This window comes from Schistocerca gregaria, chromosome 2, assembly GCF_023897955.1.
Source record: "Schistocerca gregaria isolate iqSchGreg1 chromosome 2, iqSchGreg1.2, whole genome shotgun sequence".
Taxonomy (NCBI): Eukaryota; Metazoa; Arthropoda; class Insecta; order Orthoptera; family Acrididae; genus Schistocerca; species Schistocerca gregaria.
The window spans coordinates 355,929,586-355,956,606 of NC_064921.1; the positions used below are offsets into that span (position 1 = coordinate 355,929,586).

At 42.0% G+C, this 27,021-nt stretch overlaps 1 protein-coding gene across 2 annotated transcripts in view; it reads left to right on the top strand.

Moving 5' to 3' along the window:
- Positions 1-27,021, top strand: part of LOC126337050 (protein takeout-like) — a 115,301-nt gene that overhangs the window by 67,257 nt on the left and 21,023 nt on the right. Inside the window, exon 1 of one of the 2 annotated variants that reach the window (XM_050001375.1) lies at positions 20,590-20,744. The exons of the other annotated variant lie outside the window; for it this stretch is intronic. Coding sequence (XP_049857332.1) covers positions 20,663-20,744 — 82 coding nt within the window. The 5' untranslated portion in view covers positions 20,590-20,662. Of the gene's footprint in view, positions 1-20,589; positions 20,745-27,021 lie in introns of those variants that run through there. 2 annotated transcript variants of the gene reach the window in all.

A 27,021-nucleotide genomic window follows, 5' to 3' on the forward strand; every position in this document is an offset into this window, starting at 1 on the left:
AATACTTTCAGAAACAACTTCCTAACACTTAAATGTATACTCGATGTTAACAAATTTCTCTTCTTCAGAAACGCTTTCCTTGCCATTGCCAGTCTACATTTTATATCCTCTCTACTTCTACCATCATTAGTTATTTTACCCCTAAATAGCAAAACTCCTTTACTACTTTAAGTGTCTCATTTCCTAAACTAATTCCCTCAGCATCTCCCGAGTTAACTCGACTACATTCCATTACCCTCGTTATGCTTTTGTTGATGTTCATCTTTTACCCTCCTTTCAAAACACTGTCCATTCCGTTTAACTGCTCTTCCAAGTCCTTTGCTGTCTCTGACAGAATTACAATGTCATCGGCGAACCTCAAAGTTTTTATTTCTTCTCCATGAATTTTAGTACCTACTCCGAATTTTTCTTTTGTTTCCTTTACTGCTTGCTCAATATACAGATTGAATAACATCGGGGAGATGCTACAACCTTATCTCACTCCCTTCCCAACCACTGCTTCCCTTTCATGCCCCTCGACTTTTATAACTGACATCTGGTTTCTGTACAAATTGTAAATAGCCTTTCGCTCCCTGTATTTTACCCCTCCCACTTTCAAAACTTGAAAGAGAGTATTCCAGTTAACATTGTCAAAAGCTTTATCTAGTCTACAAATGCTAGAAACATAGGTTTGCCTTTTCTTAATCTTTCTTCTAAGATAAGTCGTAAGGTTAGTATTGCCCACGTGTTCCAACATTTCTGCGGAATCCAAACTGATCTTCCCCAAGGTCGGCTTCTATCAGTTTTTCCATTCGTCTGTAAAGAATTCGTGTTAGTATTTTGCAGCTGTCACTTATTAAACTGACAGTTTGGTAATTTTCACATCTGTCAACACCTGCTTTCTTTGGGATTGGAATTATTATATTCTTCTTGAAGTCTGAGAGTATTTCGCCTGTCTCATACATCTTGCTCGCCAGATGGTAGAGTTTTGTCATGACTGGCTTTCCCAAGGCCGTCAGTAGTTCTAATCGAATGTTGTCTACTCCCGGGGGCTTGTTCCGACTCCGGTCTTTCAGTGCTCTGTCAAACACTTCACGCAGTATCGTATCTCCCATTTCGTCTTCATCTACATCCTCTTCCATTTCCATAATACTGTCTTCAAGTACTTCGCCCTTGTATAACCCTCTATATACTCCTTCCACCTTTCCGCTTTCCCTTTTTTGCTTAGAACTGGGTTTCCATCTGAGCTCTTGATATTCATATAAGTGGCTCTCTTTTCTCCAAAGGTCTCTTTAATTTTCCTGTAGGCAGTATCTATCTTAGCCCTAGTGAGATAAGCCTCAACATCCTTACATTTGTCCTCTAGCCATCCCTGGTTAGTCATTTTGCACTTCCTGTCGATCTCATTTTTGAGACGTTTGTATTCCTTTTTGCCTGCTTCATTTACTGCATTTTTATATTTTCTCCTTTCATCAATTAAATTCATTATTACTTCTGTTACCCAAGGATTTCTATTAGCCCTCGTCTTTTTACCTACTTGATCTTCTGCTGCCTTCACTACTTCATCCCTCAGAGCTACCCATTCTTCTTCTACTGTATTTCTTTCCTCCATTCCTGTCAATTGTTCCCTTATGCTCTCCTTGATTCTTTCAGTTTATCCAGGTCCCATCTCCTTAAATTAGCACCTTTTTGTAGTTTCTTCAGTTTTAATCTACAGTTCATAACCAATAGATTGTGGTCAGAGTCCACATCTGCCCCTGGAAATGTCTTACAATTTAAAACCTGATTCCTAAATCTCTGTCTTACCATTATATAATCTATCTGATACCTTTTAGTATCTCCAGGATTCTTCCATGTATACAACCTTCTTTTATGATTCTTGAACCAAGTATTAGCTATGATTAAGATATGCTCTGTGCAAAATTCTACCAGACGGCTTCCTCTTTCATTTCTTCCCCCCAATCCATATGCACCTACTATGTTTCCTTCTCTCCCTTTTCCTACTGACGAATTCCAGTCACCCATGACTATTAAATTTTCATCTCCCTTCACTACCTTAATAATTTCTTTTATCTCATCATACATTTCCTCAATTTCTTCATGATCTGCAGAGCTAGTTGGCATATAAACTTGTACTACTGTAGTAGGCGTACCTACGGTACGGCCATCTGTATCTCTGAGGCACACAAGCCTCCCCACCAACGGCAAGGTCCATGGTTCATGGGGGGGGGGGGGGGGGGAGTAATTAGCTGTATAACGAAAGCAGAATATCGTGACATCTGTGCCAATAGTAGGGCAGAGTGTGTTCAGGTGCAGTCTAAAATGTTCCCAACTCAAACCAATCTAGGTGGCGCAGTGGTTAGCACACTGGACTCACATTCCGAAGGACGACGCTTCAAATCGGTCTCCGGCCATCCTGATTTAGGTTTTCCGAGATTTCCCCAAATCGTTTCAGGCAAATGCTGGGATGCTTCCGTTCAAAGGGCATGGACGATTTCCATCCTCATCCTTCCCTAATCCGAGCTTGTGCTCCGTCTCTAATGATATCGTTGTCGACGCGACGTTAAACAATGATCTCCTCCTCCTCCCAACTCACCTCCTGACATCTTGTGCTGTAGTCATATTTCCCTCTTTCTCCTTCTTCCTACTCTTCCGATGTAGACCAGCTACCCGATATGTAAAGCAGCAGGAAATTCAACATAGCCACTCACGTGACATCACTGTGGAAGTAGGCGGGTCATGCTAACTGTAAAATGGTTGGAAATTTAAAAACCCAAATTGGACAGTTACCCTATTGGTTGAAAGAGTAAGATGACTTACCCTGGGATACTGATGCAGCCAGTATGGTTGCCAGTTTTCCTCCCCATCCTTACAATGCCAAAATTCAAGTTGGCTAACTCTGGGATATTGGCGCAGCTTCCCCACACCTAATCCAAGACGACTGATCCTGTAATACTGGTATCTCTGCATGGTTGCCAGATTTCCCCCTAGCCCTATGATACCACTTCTTCTCAGTACAGAATTCAAGAGTATGATGCCAGATGGCCACAGTATTTCCTGAGGTCACATGCTGCTTGTCCTAAGTTAAAGACCAGGCGTCTTAAGTTTAGACAATTTCTTCCATACCTCTAACGTCACGATTCAACAGTTTACCTAAACAAAGATCAAGTGAGGATGAAATGTTGTACTAGGTGTTGATATATAGCCTCCACAACCATATGTCGGTTTTTGATGAAGGAGAATATGCTGTCGACAAGTAAGTCCTGTTGTTTTTGCACCACAACATTAGGCACTAAGGGTCTCATTTGTGAGGTTAAAACGTGATGGACAATAAAACAAAGTAAACGAAAAAGAGAACTTCTACCTATTTGCTGGAATATGTGGAGTGTATGTTTAGAGTAAAAGTCCACTTATCTACTGAAATATATGGAGTGTACTGTAATGTGGAAATGCAATGTACTCCAAGCATGAGCCGCTTATACATGACACTTTTCGAAAGGTTCCTACGTAATGTAAACAAGACACGCCAAGTTGCAGAAAGGTACAACAAAAGACATACTCATATAACTTTCGGCCAGCCTTCGTCAGTAAAAGAGGCACACACACACACACACACACACACACACACACATATATATATATATATATATATATATATATATATATATATATATATATATATATATATATACCATTCACACACACACAAGCAAGCATACCTCAAATACACGTGACCACAAATTCCAGCATCTTTGCCTGGAACTCATCACTTGGGATGTAAGCAGCAATCTGGAGGGTCTAGGGAAGGGGAAATAATATTAGTGTACAGGTGTGGGGAGAGAACGACACTGTGTGGTTGAGTGTGCAGGGATTAGAATGCCAATAGACACAGCGTCAGGAGGTTGTGGGGCACGGAGGTGGGGAAAAACGAAGCCAATAAGGAGAGGAGCTGCGAATGACAGGAGGATATGTTGGCAGACAACTGCAAATAAATAGGGTGGGAGATGAGAATCGGGAGGAGGTAATGGGACAGATAGAGTGGAGGGTGTGAAGACAGTATGTTACTGTAGATTGAGGCTGGAATAATTATGAGAGCGAAGAAAATGTTGCAATGATAACTCCCATCTACGCAGTTCAGATAAGCTGGTGGTGAATGGAAGGATACAGATGGTTGGGCTAAAGAAGCAGCTACGTTCAGCTGCATGCTGTACCATTGGGTAGTGGTCTACTTTGCTCTTGGCCACTATTTGATGGTGGCTGTTCACCCTGGTGGCCAGCTTGTTGGTTTCATTGGTTGTGTGGCAGCTGTGATTGTGGCAGACTGGTAAATGACATGGCCACCTTCACAACTGTCCTGCTCCAGATGGGGTACGATAAACCTATGACAGGATTGGAATAAGAAGTGCTGGGTGGGTGGATTCGGCAGGTCTTGCACCTGGAACATCCTCAGGGATATGGCCCTTGTGGTAAGGGGTTGGGATTGGGAGTCACATAGGGATGGACTAGGATGTTGGTTGGGTAATGGAACACCATTTTAGGGGAGGTTGGAAGTATCTGGAGTAGAAAGTCCCTCATTTTTGGGCATTTCAGGGCCCTGAGTCCAGACTAAGGGCCAAGACATCCTGTCTTCATTCCATCACAACTTCAACACATTATCTCCCATCCGCTTCATGTGGCCCTCCTCAATGCAGCGTGCCACCTTCTTAGGCGATGACTCGTTGACATTCTCTTCTCTGATGGCTGCATCCACACATCTGTCGACATTAAACCCACCAGCCACCAACAGCACCTGTATTTTGACAGATGTCATCCCTTTCACACCAAAAAATCCCTCCCATACAGCCTTGCTCCCTTGTTCAGTATGCTGAGGGTCTCATCAAGGCCTTCACAGAGAAGCACTATCCCCCAGACCTTGTCTGCAAATGGATTTCCTGTGCCTTTTCCCCTCACACCCCAAATCCTTCCAGCACCCTCAAGAACCAGCCACAAAAAAGTCCCCCTCACCACCAAGTACCACTCTGGACTGGAACAACTGAACCACATTCTTCGCCAGGATTTTTATTAACTATCATTGCCCCCTGACGTGAATGACATCCTACCTAAGATACTTCCTACCCTCCTAAAGTGAGGTTCTGTCACCCACACAATCTCCACAACATCCTAAACCATCCCAATGCCACTCCCAATACCAACCCCTTGTCACAAGGATCACATCCCTGTGGAAGTCCCAGGTTGAAAAACTGCCCAGCACTCCCTCCCAGCACTTCCTTTTCCAGCCATGTCATAGGTTTTTCCTACCCCATCAGGGCTTGCGCCACCTGTGAAAGCAGCCACCATTGCATAGCTTTTTATACTGTATGAAACCAACCAGCTACGCACTAGGATGAATGGCCTCTGTCAGACTGTGGCCAAAAGCAAAGTAGACCACCACCCTGTGGCACAGCATGAAGCTGAACATAGTACACTTGATTTCAATGGCTGCTTCACTGCCCAAGCCATCTTGATCCTTCCCCCCACCATCACATTTTCTGAACTGTGCAGATGGTACCTGTCCTTGCAACACACTCTTCACATCCATAATCATCCCAGCTTCTAACTATGGTAACATACTGTCCCCACACCTTCATTCAACAATTTCCAATCCGTCTATTCTATCATCTCCTCCTAATTCTCACCTTTCATGTTGTTTATCTGTAACCCTCTGCCAACGCATCCGCCCATCTCTCCCCGGTTCTCTCCTTTTTTCTCCACCTCCCTGCTACATAACCTTCTGATGATGTACCTATTGGCAGTCTAGTTCCTGCACACTCCGCCAGACAGTGTTAGTCTCTCCCCGACTCGTACACTACTATCTGTTTCCCCATCCCCACCCCTCCAGAGTGCTGCTTGCATCCGACATGATGTTGCATTCTGGCCTGGGACGCTGGAATTGGAGATCGTAAGTGCGTAAGGTATGCTTGCTTGCTTGTGTGTATGTGTGTGTGTGTGTCTTACTGACGAAGGCTGCACCCAAATGTTATATGTGAGTGTCTTTTAATTGTGCCTCTCTGCAACTTGATGTGTCTTCTTTAGAGTAAGCACCAGGCTGCCTTTTCCTACACTGTTGATATTCCATGGTTTCATTTTCGAAAAATTTTATGTTTTGGGGAGCAGTAGCTAGAGGTTGTGCTGTATCTTTGGACTTGAGGTGTTTCAGGGGTAATTACGTTACTCTAGGGGATTATAAATTGACTGAATGAAACTGACTGGGTGAGGTTATTGTGAGAAACTGCGCTTGGTTGGGATCGATTGAATGATACTGATTAAATGGAGCGTCTTGCAAACGATGTATTGAGACATGCAAATATTGTGGCATAGCATCAATCCCCCATTTGAAGACACCCGACCGTTGTTGTGGGTAACAATCAGTTTTGGCAGCCCTAGCGTGTGTAACGGCCAATGGTCTTTGAGGATTCGAATCCCATGAACGTTCCTGGTATATTATGCCATCACCTTCCGCAAGTGCTCCCGAGCTGGGGACTGTTGTTTTTGAAGAATGGTTGTATCTCGGGAGCTTATCGATGTAGCTATCACGTTCTCATTGAACTTTGTATCGAACACGAGCGCAGGATCGTCAACGCTTAACACGAAAAGCAGGTTTATTATGTAAGCACACAAGGATACACAGATACAGCTGACTTTCGTACTGAACAAGGAGCGCTCCTATTTACATATAATAATTTTGTAGATTAATTCAACATTTTGTCAACAAGATTGATGTAGCATCTTCTAGATGATTTGTATAATAAATTACAAATACTGTATATAAGTCTATCTTGAAGTCAGCTGCCAACGACTCTATTCAGGTACACCAAGTTGGATGACGCGAATGTATCCCATGCTGGAGTGATATAGTATTGGCCTTGTTAGGCGACGACATAACGAACAGTCATTAAAGCTGCTTCGTCCAATTTTCAGTTATTACACTAGTGCAGAGCGATTTAACATAAACTTCGCTTTGTTGATGAAGTGTGATTTGCGGTAGTTACATTTGGAACTGAAGATCACTTCCAGTAACAATCGAAACCACTAATCTGAAAAGACATAAATTGTGACACAGACGCTGCCTGTCTTTATTTACTACATTAAACGTGGTCGCGATGTCTTCAGACGTCATTTCTCCTATTACCTTGACTCCTATCCAGGAGATTTTCTGAGCACAGTATCAATATATTAGAGCTTTTTCACAATATGTTTGAAACTATATTCTTCTACATAGGATTGTATATGAATAAATACGTTATATTTATATAATACGTAGAATCCCACCCAAGGGGTTAATGGTGCGAGCAGTATAGGGAAGAGCGACTTACTTTCAGTTTGTTCAACTGACTGCATAAAAATCTTCAGCAAAACGAACGTAAGTTATTAACGTGTGGAGTAATTGCGTTAGACACGTCTCAGTATTGGAAACCATTAAATTTTGCTCGTCTGTGATCACTCAGTAGCTCTCGAAATCTCGTTAACATCTCTGAAAATTTTACTGGCCTGTGTCTCATTTATGTGTTAGCGTTGACAAGACAATGCTACCGAATGTTACATTATAGAAGACGAACTAAAAACAAAGGTTTTCACTCGTATCAAAGAAAATACCACCACCAATTACTGACATCTGTACAAATCCAGATATTGTTTGCGTAATGGGTGTGACAAAAATTAAGCCTTAACAAGCAAGTACGAAACCACATTGTAGTATTGCTTTGCAGGGAACTCAGTCTCAGTATCAGTGTACGGAGACTGTCCTCACCTCCAGCTCAGCATAAATAATGGTAACATTGCGATTAACAGATCCGTATACACACTATGCTAACGACCCAACGGGGTGTTGCACAAGCAGGCGATGCGATAGTCGACAGCAGATTCTTGCAAGCTTCAGTTACTGCAGCTTTGGGTTACAGAGAATATATATACCGATATGACATTTTGCTATTCTTTTGCGTAGCAGAGAACCCAAACCCGTTTGCCCAACCGGGATTCGAATCCGGCCTTCCGATAATAGTGCGCTCTTTCATTAGGCCACACGAGCGTCCCTTACTGACTGACAGCTTCCGTGAAACTTGTTAAGAATGGAGAGAACCAGTATCTACTCGAAACAGTAAGTCGGTCAGGGAGAAGTCTTCGGATGTCACAGATGGTAGGACAGTTTCTTTCCAGGGGTCTATTTTTCCGTACCGTTCACCACACAGCTTCGACTTGACGGAAAAGTTCAATTATGTCGTGTTTAGGTCGACATCAACACTCCGCATGGTGGATTGCCGTATGGCGTGTGGCAGAGCTTATTTCTGGATGCACTATCATTTCTCCCCTTTCTGTTTCATTCATGAATTGTGCGTGGCAATTCGATGAGCTCGGATTTCTTTGATTTTCTCTTCATGTGCATTTCGCGAGAGATGTGTGGCAGGAAGTAATATGTTGCTTGACTCTTCTTCAGAAATACGCTTTCCTAATTTCAGCAGTTGTCTTCTCCGTGATATACAATGCCTCTCTTGCAGCGACTGAAAGATCGCATAACGAAACGTGCTGATATGCATTGGATCTTACCTCCCTCTTCTGTTAATCCTATTTGGTAAGATATTAAACGCTCTGAAAGCCGTCTGGCAGAAGTTTCAGATGCTCAACTGTACCGAACAACAACCTCATATATTGTGGAAGGTTGAGGTATTCTGCTTATCTGACAGAATGTTGTCTTCATCCCTTTTATTTAGGAACATCTGTATAAGTAAAATGCTTTGTCAACTATGCTCTAACTACATCCGTGGGCGGTTGAAACATGTTCCAGAAATAATATACACACCCACCCATTAAGGGATATTGGTGTTGAAAGAGAGGCATTCCCGCTGACAGATGGTGGAGGAATAGACGGTGGAGGAATTTTATGCAGGTCAGTTGATCCTCTTGGCGCAACACACTGCCTAAAATGTTGCCACTCTTAACAGCTCACCTGCTGTAATGTCGCCCACCTATTTAATAAAAAGTGACTGAATGAACATTAACACTCATTTGCTGCATTAAGTATTACCATCGTGTATTCTCTGGGTGTTATTCTTAGCTTGGTACAACGAATATTGTACTAACAGACCTCGCCTCATATCGTGTAAAGCTTGTAGCCTTACACTTTTAAAACGAATGCTGTGATGGCAACAGCACAAACAAGTGATATAGTACTAAAATCGTGCCGGCCACAGTGGCCGAGTGGTTCTAGACGCTACATTCTGGAACCGCTCGACCGCTACGGGCGCAGGTTCGAATCCTGCCTCCGTCATGGATGTATGTGATGTCCCTAAGTTAGTTACGTTTATGTAGCTCTATGTTCTAGGGGACTGATGACCTCAGAAGTTAAGTCCCATAGCGCTCAGAGGTATTTGAACCATTTGAACTAAAATCGTTGTAGTGTCCAGCTAAATAAGTGCAAACTTATCCCTTAGGAATATGGCAGCAAGAGAGGGGAAGAAACCCAACGTATATTCCGTGTGCATGCCGGGGGGAGTCATTCCAGATGTGGAAAGGGTCCTTCCGGATGCCATGAAGGGTACAGGGTGCACTCATCTGCAGGTGGTCGCTCATGTCGGCACCAATGATGTGTGTCGCTATGGATCGGAGGAAATCCTCTCTGGCTTCCGGCGGCTATCTGATTTGGTGAAGACTGCCAGTCTCGCTAGCGGGATGAAAGCAGACCTCACCATCTGCAGCATCGTCGACAGGACTGACTGCGGACCTTTGGTACAGAGCCGAGTGGAGGGTCTGAATCAGAGGCTGAGACGGTTCTGCGACCGTGTGGGCTGCAGATTCCTCGATTTGCGCCATAGGGTGGTGGGGTTTCGGGTTCTGATGGATAGGTCAGGAGTCCACTACACGCAACAAGCGGCTGGGCGGTTTTTTTTAGGTTAGATGGCCTCAGGCAAGTACAGAAAGGGCAACAGTCTCAACGGGTGCAGGGCAAAGTCAGGACATGCGCGGACCAAGCAGCAATCGGTATTGTAATTGTAAACTGCCGAAGCTGCGTTGGTAAAGTACCGGAACTTCAAGTGCTGGTAGAAAGCACCGAAGCTGAAATCGTTGTAGGTACAGAAAGCTGGCTGAAGCCAGAGATAAATTCTGCCGAAATTTTTACAAAGGTACAGACGGTGTTTAGAAAGGATAGTTCTTGTGAATTATTATGGGTGGAGGTTACACTCAACAACCGAGCTAGGTTAGTAATTGGCTCCTTTTACCGACCTCCCGACTCAGCAGCATTAGTGGCAGAACAACTGAGAGAAAATTTGGAATACATTTCACATAAATTTGCTCAGCATGTTATAGTCTTAGGTGGAGATTTCAATTTACCAGATATAGACGGGGACACTTAGATGTTTAGGACGGATGGTAGCGACAGAGCATCGAGTGACATTATACTGAGTGCACTATCCGAAAATTACCTCGAGCAATTAAACAGAGAACCGACTCGTAGAAATAACATCTTGGACGTGCTGATAACAAACAGACCCGAACTTTTCGACTCTGTATGTGCAGAACAGGGAATCAGTGATCATACGGCCGTTGCAGCATCCCTGAATATGGAAGTAAATAGGAATATAAAAAAAGGGAGGAAGGTTTATCTGTTTAGCAAGAGTAATAGAAGGCAAATTTCAAACTACCTAACAGATCAAAACGAAAATTTCTTTTCCGTCAATGACGATGTTGAGTGTTTATGGAAAAAGTTCAAGGCACTCGTAAAATGCGTGTTAGACAGTTACGTGCCGAGTAAAACTGTGAGGGACGGGAAAAACCCACCGTGGTACAACAACAAAGTTAGGAAACTACTGCGAAAGCAAAGAGATCTTCACTCCAAGTTTAAACGCAGCCAAAACTTCTCAGACAAACAGAAGCTAGACGATGTCAAAGTTAGCGTAAGGAGGGCTATGCGTGAAACGTTCAGTGAATTCTAAAGTAAAATTCTATGTACTGACTTGACAGAAAATCCTAGAAAGTTCTGGTCTTACGTTAAATCAGTAAGTGGCTAGAAACAGCATATCTAGACACTCCGTGATGATGATGGCATTGAAACAGAGGATGACACGCGTAAAGCTGAAATACTAAACACCTTTTTCCAAAGCTGTTTCACAGAGAAAGACCGCACTGCAGTTCCTTCTCTAAATCCTCACACAAACGAAAAAATGGCTGACATCGAAATAAGTGTCCAAGGAATAGAAAAGCAACTGGAATCACTCAACAGAGGAAAGTCCACTGGACCTGACGGGAGACCAATTCGATTCTACACAGAGTACGCGAAAGAACTTGCCCCCCTTCTAACAGCCGTGTACCGCAAGTCTCTAGAGGAACGGAAGGTTCCAAATGATTGGAAAAGAGCACAGGTAGTCCCAGTCTTCAAGAAGGGTCGTCGAGCAGATGCGCAAAACTATAGACCTATATCTCTGACGTCGATCTGTTGTAGAATTTTAGAACATGTTTTTTGCTCGAGTATAATGTTTTTGGAAACCCAGAATCTACTCTTTAGGAGTCAACATGGATTCCGGAAACAGCGATCATGTAAGACCCAACTCGCTTTATTTGTTCATGAGACCCAGAAAATATTAGATACAGGCTCCCAGGTATATTTCTTGACTTCCGGAAGGCGTTCGATACAGTTCCGCACTGTCGCCTGATAAAGAAAGTAAGAGCCTACGGAATATCAGACCAGCTGTGTGGCTGGATTGAAGAGTTTTTAGCAAACAGAACACAGCATGTTGTTATCAATGGAGAGACGACTACAGACGTTAAAGTAACCTCTGGCGTGCCTCAGGGGAGTGTTATGGGACCATTGCTTTTCACAATATATATAAATGACCTAGTAGATAGTGTCGGAAGTTCCGTGCGGCTTTTCGCGGATGATGCTGTAGTATACAGAGAAGTTGCAGCATTAGAAAATTGTAGCGAAATGCAGGAAGATCTGCAGCGGATAGGCACTTGGTGCAGGGAGTGGCAACTGACCCTTAACATAGACAAATGTATTGTATTGCGAATACATAGAAAGAAGGATCCTTTATTGTATGATTATATGATAGTTGAACAAACACGGGTAGCAGTTACTTCTGTAAGATATCTGGGAGTATGCGTGCGGAACGATTTGAAGTGGAATGATCATACAAAATTAATTGTTGGTAAGGCGGGTACCAGGTTGAGATTAATTGGGAGAGTCCTTAGAAAATGTAGTCCATCAACATAGGAGGTGGCTTACAAAACACTCGTTCGACCTATACTTGAGTATTGCTCATCAGTGTGGGATCCGTACCAGATCGGTTGACGGAGGAGATAGAGGAGATCCAAAGAAGAGCGGCGCGTTTCGTCACAGGGTTATTTGGTAACCATGATAGCATTACGGAGACGTTTAATAAACTCAAGTGGCAGACTCTGCAAGAGAGGCGCTCTGCATCGCGATGTAGCTTGCTGTCCAGGTTTCGAGAGGGTGCGTTTCTGGATGAGGTATCGAATATATTGCTTCCCCCTACTTATACCTCCCGAGGAGATCACGAATGTAAAATTAGAGAGATTAGAGCACGCACGGAGTCTTTCAGACAGTCGTTGTTCTCGCGTACCATACGCGACTGGAACAGGAAAGGGAGGTAATGACAGTGGCACGTAAAGTGCCCTCCGCCACACACCGTCGGGTGGCTTGCGGAGTGTAGATGTAGATGTTGTTTGTTACAATGAATAGTGAACCGAGGACATTGAATCTTGCGTTGAGTATAGAGGGATATTCAGAAAGAAGGTACAGATCTCAAACATTTATTGCTTCCAAACCACAAAAGATAGAAACACAATTCCAGCGTTCCTGGAATAGGAAAAATATCAATTCTTATGCAATCAGTGTGCGAACCATGTCTTACACGATGAAATGGCGGTTCATTTCCTATCATACACGAAGCAGCTGGTCTCTCGTTATGGAGTTCACAGCTTCTACAATGCGATGTCTCAGAGTTTCACGAGTGTCAGGCATAGAAGGGGTAAAAAAGCGGTCTTTTACGTAATCCCACAGATAGAAGTCACAAGGTGTGAGGTCTGGAGACCTGGGAGGCCACCGGCCATGAAGTTCATTTTCTGCTCCTCCTCGTCCAGTACAACGTCCTGGAATGGTGACATCCAGATAACGTTGGCCATGCTTTTGAGTACTGGAATAAAATCGGCATAACTGGTAATAGTAGTGGGTGGAGGTGGTGTACTTGCAGAATGTACACAGTAGGAGTGTATTCGCTGTTATATAATTCACTGTGGAAATTTTTAATCATTCACAGTCCAGTGTTTAAGCCGCGCAGCGTTGCCGAGTGGTTTGAGGCGTCTTGTTACGGTTCGCGCGGCTCCCTCGTCGGAGGTTTGAGACCTCCCACAGGCACGGATGTGCGTGTTGTCTTTACTGTAAGTTAGTTTAAGTAATGTGCAAGTCTAGGGACCGATGACCTCTACTGTTTGGTCCCATAGAACCTTACCACAAATTTCCAAAATTTTTTCCTGTGTTTAATGTGTCTTTTTGAAAAGTGGGAAAACAATAAAATTAGCACAAAATGTTGTGTGGTTACAGGGCATGGATAGTGATGCAAGTTGCTAAACATTTAAAGTCCCGTAATTAGGAGTATATTCTCGATTAGTGAAAGAAAATTAGTAAAATAGCCCCAAAACTGTGAATGGTATAATATGCTGCGGAGAATACTATGGGGCGCAATAGTCTACTGGTAATTCAGAAACAGTACCCTAAAATTGGGAACAGAGAGTGGTGTGTGACGTCATGTCAGGTTGAGATATGTCACAAGAGAAGCTGGAAATTTGCCTCATGTGAAGGTCAACTCTGGTGGCGTAACAGTTTCCGGTATTTACGTGTCTATAACAGTGGAACAATGTTGGAATCATGCCAGTCATATTTAGCATATTTCTCACCCTGTTTCTTTGGAGAAGAGATTTTGTTATAAAAGTTAATGATCTAGTCATAATCACACTGCCCTGATAGAGAGTTCTCGGATGTCGTTAAGAGACAGAACATTCCACTGCATAAAAACATTTGATAATGTTGCAGTGGGTAAGTAAGTTATGAGATTTTTTCCTATAACACTCACTCCCTTGCGCAACTTTACTTATGGACAACATTAAATGAAAACGAACGTTTGAACGGGAATTAGTTCATTACATCACAATACATACACACAAAGTGTAGAAGAAATCGACGATTCTGTTTATAATGGACATTACTGGTAAGGTAAAAGAATGAGAGAGGCAACGGAGGCATAGGGGAAAAAAAGAATATAGCGATCCTTCAAGGGTACGAGAAGGAAATCAAAACTAGCTGTTCTGTTCTCTTTTTCTTTCCTTTCTTCTTTTAAAAAGAATGTAGCATTCGTTGTACCGTTGGATCAAGCTTATTGTCTGAATGTGACTTCTTCAGCCATACCAGCCCCTGTTCTATGATGATGTGGTGGTGATTACATTGGTAGTTCTGTTGCTATTGTTGGTGCCGCAGAGGTTCGGTTCGTGGTGACATTACATTTAATGCTCGGTTTCAGGAAAGTACTTCGTATGAGATAATATGGACGTAGAATGAACTGGTAAGAGGTGATTCTATGGTTTAGGATTGCAGGAGGGAATTATTTCGGCGAATATTGTCAAGGTTGGGATCACTGACAGAACTTTGCCTTGCCGGTGGACGGGATCGGGTGTAGCAGTATGACAAATGTTATTTGGGGTTCTAATAGCGCTTACAAGACTTTCTAAGCGGGAAAATGGAAAAGGGACCGGTTTTGGAATATTGAGACTTTGGCAGTACTGTGAAAGACAGGCCGTGGTGCCAATGTGATTCTTTTGGACAATATGGGGGCCACTTAATACAAAAGTTTTCTGGGTATGATACCTCGTTATAACATAAAAACCTAAACTTCTACGTTGACTGACTCTGGCAGCATAGCTCTATACAATTAAATATAGGGGGCCCTTAAGTAGGAGGACATATAGTGGCCATCATTTAGCGGATAATAACACTACCTTTGGAGATAAGTCACGCTGTAGTTACAATTGTAGCAAATACCACTGTAGCAATTATATCGTGCAGATGAAGAATAGAACATATTGAAACTGTCTGTCATAATTAAGACGTTATTATATAACGATGTTTTCAAAATTACATTTTCTTTAAAAAAAGTGAAATATAATTGGAGCAGTGCGAGCGATATCTGGGAAAGTAGTTCAGTGGATGGAGGTCGTCAATATTTTGTGTTACTGATTTCTCCTTACATTTGTACGAATAGTTATCGTCTGATGGCTTGTAGGTGTTACAAAAGGGTGGGGATTACTCTGGAGTTACTCTGGAAGGCTGTAGGTAGCAATAACCGTTGCAGTACAACAGGAAAGTTAATTTTTACAATATTTAATTAAATAATTAGTATATGTGAACCATATTTTGTAAAAGACTTCATAATCATGTAACCGCTGCATCTACGGAGTTATTAAATAACAGCTCTGTTGGTAACGAAATGCTCAGTAGCTGACAAGAATTCAAACAACCTGATTACAACGAACATGGCGCTGGAGTTGTGGGCGTTAACAGCTTTTCAGGTTTGGGTGTTAGGGCTGGAATATCACTCTCTTTCGCGTTTCTCTGCTGTGATCTCATTAAATCTGAGAGAGTTAATGTACGTCCATAGATGCATATTGTGATACTGTCTCCTTCCGACTTGTGAGGATATTGTAACCTTTTTAAAGTAACAATATAAAATGTTCACGAAAGAAGGTATCATCACATTAACGACAAAAAGAGAATGATGCAAACATACGAATACTCATGCTTTAGGATTCATCAGTTGAGAGCAAAGAAAATTCTCCTGTTGCTGTATCACTTTAAAGCAATTAAAAATCTGTTCTCTTTGTGAACCTAAAGCATTAGACTCAGAAGTCGTTGTTGTAAATTGGGAGAGCTTGGTGACACAAAACTATGTCTTGTACAAATGTGTGTGAATTTCTGAGGGACCAAACTGCTGACGTCGTCGGTCCCTAGACTTACACACTACTTAAACTAACTTATGCTAAGAACAACACACACACCCATGCCTCAGGGAAGACTCGAACCTCTGGCGGGAGAGGTGGCGCAATCCGTGACATGGCGCCTCTAACCCCCCGGCCACTCCGTGCGGCAAATATGTTTTGTGTTAGGTTTCAATGAAAATATCAGTGATGATCTGACTTAGTTAAAATTGTAAACTACCGACTCGAATCATATACGTTGTAATATGGAAACACGCTAGCGCAATTATGGCGCCATTATTGCGTCACCAGACTGACCACTCGCAATTAATTTAATAGGCTAACACAGACATTAAAAGATTTCATCGTCTAGAGGGTCGCAGCGTTACATGTAATGTTCCCGAATAACAATTAAATTTCTTATTATTTCAAAAGAATTCTCAAGATCACACTAATTATCTGACCTGATCGTCCAGTGGCTTACACGCACAGGTAAGGAAGACGACTACTTGTAGGCTACTTCGCCCTTTTTTAAAAAAAACAGCACGCAATCTAAAATTGGCAAAATATATTAATTTTTCACAAAAAATGTATTATACAAATATTGCTTTAAGCTTTACACTTCCGTCGCTGACACAGCGAATTCAATGGTTTGTATCAATACATTCCCTCCTGCTAGCGGCCGTACTCAGTGCTCCGAATGAATGGGTCTAGAAAAAGCACGTGAAAGAGAATGTGAACATCAAATATTCCTGATATCATTTTTAAACCACAGATATTTTGTGAAAAATGATACTATGGATTGACATGCGTATTTTTGTATATATTTATGATCGAATGCTTTAAACAGTGAGACACAGGATCTTAATCGCCATTGGCTGCAGAAGTTCCGGCCTTTGAGCCATTTGTAACTGGTACTGAAAAAGCTAAAATAACATAAAAATGAAGTATACAGTGTACATACAGAACTATACGAACATGTCATGTAGACAGTAGTTCATTAGAAAAATGGTGAAAATAAGGCATCACTTACATTTCGCTTTAGCACAAGTCGAGTTTGAAATCGTCCGACACACGATTATCAGAAATAAGCCTTTTCACAGTACAAATACCGTAACATCAGACTAGTCCGAAGCCCTGTATGTCGTGAATTGGTGGAAATAAAATGAAATATTACCAATGTTAATGTCTTTCACATAAACCGTTAAAAACAAATGTTCCAACAGGATGCTTCCAGGTGAACTAAGACCGTTGACTCGCGAGTACATTGTGTAATAATGAGAGATATTACAATCCAGCGATAGCAACTGTAAGCTTCATAACATAAAATCTTTTTAGATCTGTTGACATTATATTGCTTTCTAGGTGATGATACAGTCATAAGGCGCCAGTGGAGAGGATACGAAAATTTATTTGTGTGTGTAATAAAGTAGCGTAAAATTACATACGTTATCTGATCTAAAGATCTCTCACTGACTTGAATACTCATAGAGAAAGTGGCAACAATAATCTTAAGAATTACTTTGTTTATGCGTACATTGCAACTGATGAAAAAAACACAGAAAGCTCCAAATGAACGCTAAAGATACAGCCAACGATGCAGCACAACAAATTTGGACAGTTAATCAGAAGACGCTACCCCGTAAATACAGGCTAAGTCTTCTTAACAAGTCCTAATATGTGGAATGTAGATGTGTAAAAACTTATGTATATAAAACATTGAATTGCAAAGTGCTTAAAATGCTTTCGATGAAATTGTAAAAAGTAATTACGCACTAGTATGATGCTCTGCCAAAATAAATAAGACATGACAAGATAACCTCTTAAGAACAAAATGAAATGTAAAAGATAAAATTAATTTACTGAAATAAAATGTATGGTAGTGTACTTAATCATTCCTCGTTATCATTCATAGAACTCGCAATACAAAAGCAAGCATCGAGAGCACTGATACAATTTGTTACATAGCATTTATGAAGAGTTTGTAACATATATCACTTAAGAGATTCTAAAAATAAATAAAGATGAAAATAAAAAGTAATAGCGCACATGTTACTGAATAAAAGCTTCGTAAGCACCAGACATATTATTAAATCAAGGACAAACATTTCTATATGGAATCGTAGGCCAGCAAACACACTGACTTTCTGTCAGTTGCACATAAAATAGACTGGAAATTATCTAGAAATCTTCTATTTCTTAAATAACACTGATCATAATGTAAGTCATCAGGTTGATTTTTAATGTAGCTGTAAATTTCTATTTCTTCGAGAATGTTCATATCGCTTGAATGTATTATCTCTGACTAGAGTCCAAACGCTCAGACTTGTGAATATATTTTCGCGTCAACGGCCTTAGTTCACTTGTAAACAGTGTGTTAGAACATTGATTGCTAACGATTCATGTGAAGGGTGTTAACATTAGCAACTTTTCACGAGATTTTCATCATGTCACAATGTACAGAGCTTTGCAGTCGCCTGAAGTTACGGTATTTCTTCTGTGAAAAGGCTTAATTTTGACTATGACTTTCGGAGGATGTTAAAGTCGACATGTGCTCAAAGAACTTGTAAGTGATGTAGTCTGTTATTTTCACTTTTTGTGACGTACTGCTATCTACATGACATGTTTGTGCAGTTTTGTCTATGCACTCTGTGCTTCATTTTTGTAATCTTTTAGTTTAACGAGTACTACGTAAAATTGGACCAAAGGCCGAAATTGAAATTGTGAAATAAATGATTTCTACAGCCAACGGCGAATATGATGTTTTTGAAACAGCTCGACTGTGAGAAGTTAAACACGTTAGTGTAGTATCCGTCAGTTGCGGAAACGATAAAGAAGCAAAAGTCCGCCTCGGTAGTTATGGGTCAGCGCGGAGGAATGCTAGCTGAAGGAGCCCAGGTTCGATTCCTCCTAGCCAGGTCGGAGAACTTCTCCGCTAGGTACTGGGTGTTGAGTTTTGCCGAACTTCGTATCTTCATAACTGACAGTCAGCTATTGAGATGCTTGTATGCACACGACCGGGAAAAAACAGGGAAAAGTTTGGTAGAGAAATTAAAGTTCATGGAAAAGGAATAAAAACTTTTCCTTTCCGCATGATATTGTACTTGTTATTCTGTTGTTATTCTGTTAGAGGCAGCAAAGGATTTCGAAGAGCACTTGAATGTATTGGACAATGTCTTGAAAGGAGTACATATGACGAACAACAAAAGCAAAACAAAGGTAATGGGATATTTCGAACTGAAGCAGGTGAGGGAGTTAGATTACAAAGTAGAGACTAAATGTAATACATGTGTTTTCCTGTTTTGGCAGTAAAATAGTTGATTATGGGTCAAGTAGAGAGAGGACAAAATATAGACAGTCAATGGTAAGGAAATTGTTTCAGAAGAAGAGAAATTCGTCATGTTAGGATGTTTTTTCTGTGGTTATTTGACTGGCGTGTAGCCATGTACGGAATTGAAACCTGGAGATAAGCAGTTCAGACAAGAAAGACAGTGGAAGGTTTTGCAACGTAAAACTTGACTAGAAGAAGACATTGGTTGATAGTAAACATTCTAAGACATCAGGGAAACATCAGTTTAATATTAGAGGAAAGTGTTTTGCAACGTAAAACTTGACTAGAAGAAGACATTGTTTGATAGTAAACATTTTAAGACATCAGGGAATCATCAGTTTAATATTAGAGGAAAGCAGCAGCAACAACAACAACAACAACAACAACAACAACACTGTCTAGGGCATGCAAGTGCTCTGCAGAAGAGACTGATAAGTAGTGATAAGATATATTGAGGTTTGCAGAAAAGCTTTTTCCTTTAGAAATGTGTTAACGGATATTATTATGGTTTTAGGCTTCTAAATTCAAGGTTGTAGGAAGATGAAAAAAGGCGTAAATGTGTTAAATACGAAGAGCAAAACAGCCAGAGTTTAACTTCCGCCGTCAAATGAACGTCGTTTGAAAGGACAAGAAAAGATAAATTGCGTCATAAGATCTGGGTTTGATTAATAGGAAAATCGCAGTTTACTGTGGGAAATATATCACTCATATTTGTCCTATTATAGAACTGTTCCCGATTTGCTATAAATATTATTTTATACAGAAGTTTAGTATTTAGGTCCGTAAAAGGTTTTGATAATACGGCATATACCCGCTAATGTGCGTACTGTCATTTGTCGGAAACCTGCAATAGAAATCTCGGGCCTTTATAAACAAGTAAGAATGTCTACTTTCTGAGTAAATCCTACTGCGTACAGACATACTGGTATTCGCAGTGTGACAAGTGTAAATTCCACATCCAGTCGCTGGACCAAGTTAGCCATTTTGCTGAGTCAGTGAGCCAGTAAACATCAGCAACTGCTATTCTAGATAGTCGCCAATATTTTCATATGACCTAAGCCGGCAGGCCCCAGACTTGTTTTTCTCTATCCTAAGGTATTTTGGTAATCCTCGGGATCCGATTAACGTCGGTTAGACGCTGTCTGCGTCATACAGTGCGCGCGAGCGTCAGTGCTGCCTGCGGAAGATTTAGTTGTGCGGTCGGCGCGCGGTGAGGCTGGGCGGGGGTTCAGACCTCGGCGCGCCTGTATAAAAGGGCGCGCGGCCGGCCGGCTGCGTAGTCGCCGCCGCCGCCGCCACCGCCGGACACCGCCTTCCTGCACACTAAGCGCACCAGACATGGACGCCGCTGCCCACTGCGCTCTGCTGCTGCTGCTGCTTGTCTCGGCTTCCGTCCTTCCCTCGTCAGCTCTCAAGCTACGTGAGTAGCCACATCCAGTCCACTCAAGTTCCACTGCTTGTTCACCTCGAGGACCACACTGGCATCGTCGAATACGACCTATTCTATATTTTGAAAACCGAACCGTGAAGACTGGTTTTTACGCATATCTCTAAAATACTCGATCCCGTACGACCTACAGCCATTTAAACCCTTTTTTCAGTGGCCAAGCCTGGATCCCCAATTTGCGTACTATCTGAGGAACTACTTGATTGAGAAGTAGCGGCTCCAGTCTCGTAAACTGACATACGGCCGTGAGAGCGGTGTGTTGACCACCCGCCCGTCCATATCCACATCCAGTGACGCCTGTGGTCTGCGGATGGCAGGGACTGAGGATGACAGGGTGGTCGGTCGGTACCTTTGGGCTTTCATGGACTGTTCCGGCGGAGTTTATTTTTTTGCTATTGCCTGAGGAAGTATCCTATCAACCGATCCATTCTCTTAGTCAAGCTGTGCCACAAGTTTCGTTTCCCCTAAGTAGATTTAACATCTCTTCAGTAGTTGTCCGTTCCACCCGTCGAATCTAACAAGGGAACCACCCCATCGCACCCCCCTCAGATTTAGTTATAAGTTGGCACAGTGGATAGGCCTTGAAAAACTGAACACAGATCAATACAGAAAACAGGAAGAAGTTGTGTGGAACTATGAAAAAAATAACCAAAATATACAAACTGAGTAGTCCACTTGCAAGACAGGTAGCATAAAGGAAAGTCTGAGCTCAGGAGTGCCGTGGTCCAGTGGTTAACGTGAGCAACTGCGGAACGAAAGCTCTTTGGTTCAAGTCTTTCCTCGAGTGAAAATATTACTTTCTTTATTTTCGCAAAGTTATGATCTGTCCATTCGTTCATTGACGTCTCTGTTCACTGTAATAAGTTTAGTGTCTGTGTTTAGCGACCGCACCGTAAAACCGTGCGATTAGTAGACGAAAGGACGTGCGTCTCCAATGGGAACCGAAAACATTTGATCGCAAGGTCATAGGTCAACCGATTACTCCACAGGAAAACACGTCTGATGTATTCTATACGACACTGGTGACGGCATGTGCGTCACATGACAGGAATGTGTTGTCGACCCATCTAACTTGTACACTTGGCGAATGGGTAAGAAGATTCTTCTACCTTGCACGATATAAGTTTTCTTGTGGATGTGATAATCACCCCCAAAAAGTGATGAAAACATAAGAGTTTGTCACATAAACTGCAAAGAATGAATGCAACAGTTTCACAGTCGCACAGTTTTCCCTGTGCTCTGCCAAAACATAATGTTTTGTTTCGATGTTTGTTTACGTGTAGCGTCCCCATACTACGGCGTAGTTACCTCGCATCGGACGGACGGACGGATAGATAATAATTATCTGAAAATAAAATATTAGAGTTTTCACTCGATGGAAGACTAGAACCAACCATCTCTAGTTTTGCAGCTGCCTACGCTAACCACGGGACCACGGCGCTCTTGGGTTTACATTGCCCTTAATGTCGCCTATGTTGCCTGTCGACTACTCAGTTTGTATATTTTGCTTATTTTTTTCATAGTTTCACACAAATTCTTCCTGCTTTCTCGATTGATCTGTGTTCAGTTTTTCGAGGCCTATCCACTGTGCCAACTTATAACTAAATCTGAGGGGGGTGCGATGGTGAGGTTCCCTTGTAAGAATTTCTTTTTTGGTAATACATATCAAAACCTTGTGTTCTCTTCTTATCCGAACCTGCTATTATTCACGTTTAATTTCACTAGAACGCTACAGTGTAGACCATGACCGGTGAAGATTTCGGCTCGCGGGTCGTGCCCGGGCAAGGCGCTCAGCCTCACCACGTTTCCCCTACCACCACGGCGCGCTGCCTCAGCGTGAGGAGGAGAAGAGGGGAAAAGTACAGACCCGTCCGCGCAGTGCAGTCACACCGCATACTAATTGGCTTTTACTTCGTTTTATATTTCACATTTCTCAATAACAAAGATCAGAAACAAACAAAAATTTCGGTCTTATTTCATTATTTTTGGCGCCTTGAAAACTGTAATATAATTTTTATCTAGTACAAACTGTCAGCATGTGAAAAGACGAAGATAATTTCACGGAATTTCGACCTCAGGTTGCCACGTAATCCTGACTTACTTAGTTTCTTAATCGAGCAATATTTAACACAAACATGTGGATTGAAATATTGTAGTACTTTAGCAACTTCATATGGAAACTTTGAAGCTCTACCTCAGGAAAGCAATGTAGACTTTTAAATTTAAAGGTATTTGTCATTAAAACTGGAATTACTTTGCAGGTCAGTCAGTTACCTCTGTACAAGCGCAGGAGCGCTTTCCAACTCAAACGGCAAACGATATCGGGAACAGCCCAGATACAGATGTGAGACAGTGTCCTCAAAATCTTTATATAACTCTTTGTAACTCTTTCAAGACCATAATGAATTTTTCAAACCTTGCTTGATCCTCAATGCCAGCGAGCTTGTAGAGCTGGACATTCTTTGTGAGAATGTGTCACTTGTACAACGCTATTTCCAGTTTTCTTTTTAAATGCACTCGCTTAGTGAGCTTCACATCGAAAAATCGTTCCGAGCTTGCCCCTTGACTTAACCAACGTACTTTCCAGTACTATGTCTAGTTTCCATGCTCTTCGTACAGTTCCACTGAAAATTGTTACAACTGACAATGTGCGATGTCATTAATTTTAGTATTCTTTCCACTAATTTCTTCACGTGGTCCAGACCTGCAAATTTAGTGCACAGTGCTTGTTGAGGTACAAATCAATCAATCCCGTCAGTCGAGGGTCGTAAATTTTTGGTCTTTCATTGCCAACTAAATCTTTAAATTCTTTCTGCATAGTACTGTAATGTCGTTCCATAGCAGATATGCAGTACCTGTCGCTTATCTGAACTGAGAATTCTCATCCCTCTCTTCTGTCATCCTCACTCATTTTAAAGGACTGCAACAACAGATTGGTGGACTGACTAACTTTCTGCAAACGTCCACTGGATGTATGAACGTCCTTCATATCAAGAGCACATAGTGAAGATTAAACAGTGTTGACAGCGCGATTCTGCAGAAATCAAAGAGTTGTGCTGACCAAAAAATGCCACAGCGCAGTGCTAAATGAAATGTCGTGCTATTCCGGGTACTTCCGGGAAGGACACAGCAAAACCAATTGACAGCTCGGGCATTGGCCCCCACGCGGCCCAAACACGCTGCACACGTGAAGTTTGGCACGCCGTAGCCGTCTCTGCTCTAAACAACCAGAAAAGCCATCCTCAGATTTAAATTTGTCTCCTCTCTGCTGAGCCAACAGCATAGATGTGGTCAAAATATGATATTCATATATTTGTGTGTGTGTGTGTTTGTGTGTGTGCGTTCAAATCTGCTCCTAAACCACTAGATCGGTTTCAACCACACTTGGCACAGATTTCCTGTACTGTCAGGCGACAACTGCGGCGAGAGTAAGTCCCCCTACCTAACATACTTAGGGAGATATGACGTAATAAACAATGAGATGCGTGAAAAATTGTCGCATCATATGTGAAGTTGTAATACATTCATTTTTTTACTGTTAAGACATTCGTTCAGTCGAGTCAAATTAATGAGAGCTGACACCTGGCAGCGCTTTTGACAGCTTTCAACTGCAAAGCACGAATGGCTGTAGGCGAAAACAGTAGCAGTCTATAGAGATATGGAGAGGTGTTGCCATAGAGATGTTCACAAGATCACGTTGCAGACGAGCGAAGCAGCTGCTCCCAGCATATAAAGACTGTCCGGGGTAACGTTTCTTAAACTGGATGTTGTTTGTATAAATTTGTACATTGTGCATATTACGTTGTACGACTACAGAATTTTAGATAACATTATTTGGAAACAACGATCTGCCAGTGAAGTAAAATTAGTAAGAAACAGAATCCATTGCACAGCCATTTGTTAAAAATATGAGAGTGTTCGGCCTCTAGTAGTAGGTCATATTCAGGATATGCACCATGGGGCTTAAGATGATGATTCTTGGGACAGCAGTTTTGTGACTGTGGTCAACCCAGCTGTTCCAAGCGTCGTGGTCGTAAGCCGGAAGGTGCATTATATGGAGATGGTCTACTACTAGAGGACAAAACCGATTATGGAATCAAGACTGTTTTTTACTGCTTCTAATTTGAACGACTGTCCCATAATTTCAAAGGTGTTTTCACGAATATATGGAAACGAATTTTATTCGATACTTCTCTGTAAATACAGTTCTTTGTTGTTTTTGCTTCTGATAGAAAACTGGCAAAATGAAAACCCCGGCTGTGCCTTGTTTATCAGCTAGTTTTTATAGGAAATGATTACCAGTTATCAGATAAATGCTATATTTATCTTGTGCTGGTCGTATTTCTTCTTCACAAGCTTGTTGCGCCTAGTACGCCGTGTGTGAAGTGTATGTCTAAGTGGAGTGACTTCCATAATGCACCTTGGATGGGATATTTGTCTGGTGACATGTAGTACGAATTACTTAATTTCTTCTGTATAGAATACTATTTTTGACAGATAAAATGACAGCTCTTGCCGAAGAAAGCTTGTAGTGAAGAAATACGACCGGCACAAGCTAACTAAAATATTTTTCGAGCAATTGGGAATCGGTTTATGTAAAAATTTATAATTGTTCTCGATGATAACAAATATACCTTTGTCAGAAATGTATTTTTGCTACTTTTGAAGTGATTATACAGTGGAATTATTGACTAAACAACTGTAGGATTCAATTCAATGGCTTTAGTTATTATTTTCAGTTCAGTGTGCTTTCGACATGATCCCTTGTTAACTAAAGTAAAGCTGTCCTCATCCCGCAGCTAGATGTCAGCACCGCTGTGCTTTACTAGGCATGCTCCTATTAGACCGTAACCAACCTTTGACCTGAATTATCCAGCCACTTGCAGGGATACTTAGATTTTGACGTGAACCGTGAACCACAGTGCAGCTTGGCCTTGTTCGCCTTAATAAATGACTGTCATACGTGAAAGAAACAATAAGTGAGAGAAAGACCCTAGGACTAGCTGGTAATAGAACCACAGCTACCTGGGTATGTAGTCAGGCAATTACCTTCTCTGACACTGGGGCACACCCCATTCCTGCTTTCATGTGTGAATCTGTTAATCTATACATTCATATTAATGTAAAGTATATTACTGCAGATGTTCATCTTCCTATATGTCCGCCCCCGGTAGCTCAGTGGTCAGTGTAACGGATTATCAATTCTCTAGGCCCAGGTTCAATTCCCGGCTGGGTCAGGGAATTTTCTCCGCCCAGGGACTGGGTGTTGTGCTGTCCTCATCATCATCCTATCATCCTCATCGACTGCAGGTCGCCGAAGTGGCGTCAGATTGAAAGACCGGACCCGGCGACCGGAGCCCCTACCATACGATTAAATAAATAAAATCTTCCAAACTGTGTTTCACATCCTCTAGTTCACATATATCTTCCTGTGGTAAGTCGTTAACCCATACTTGTCTCTGGATTTCGTTTCTACATTTCATAGACTTAAATTTCTGTTCGGTAAATTTTTAAGATCTTCACCAACAACTGACAAATGGACCCAGTCTCTTCTTTAGCGGTTGAGTCACTAGTCATTTTCATTTCCGCATAGCATTCTGCTTGTACCTGTTCCGGTAGCTTCTTCCGCCGGTCTAGAAGGCAGTGCTCTTCATTCTGTAATTAGGAAACGTCTGTTCGCTTCATTCTGTGCAGGTTTTGTTTTCTACATAGAGAGAACTGTCCTTTCCCCACTATGGTCCTTATCGAACATTTGTCTTTTAACACAGAAATAAATCTGAATGCTAGACCTTGTGGCTGCTGGACCTGCTAACCGGCAGTTCACCGGCCGCTGCCTTAGAGACCGAGGGACGGCAGCACTGGCGCCTCACAGCCATATGTCCACTCCTGATGTCGTCATTTCGTCTTTCGAAACTTAACTCGACCTCTTCCTTACGTTCAAGAAGCAACTCAGTTGTTCTAGCGCGTTTGCTTGTATCCCGTTCCAGTTTTTTCACAGCGGAAAAATCCTGGGCACTGTCGGTGATCGAAACAAGTTGCTACGTTTGTTGTGAAAACGCGCTAACCACATACCGTGAGACGAACAACTGTGACACTTTCTTTTTCCCCTTGAAACTGAGCTCCTCTTCATACACATTTCACTGTAATTATTTGTATTTAATGCTTCCAGCTATTGGTAACCGCTTCGCTGAGTTTACGTCATCTCTATTTTACTCAGTTATAATTAGCTACCACTATTTAACACAATAAT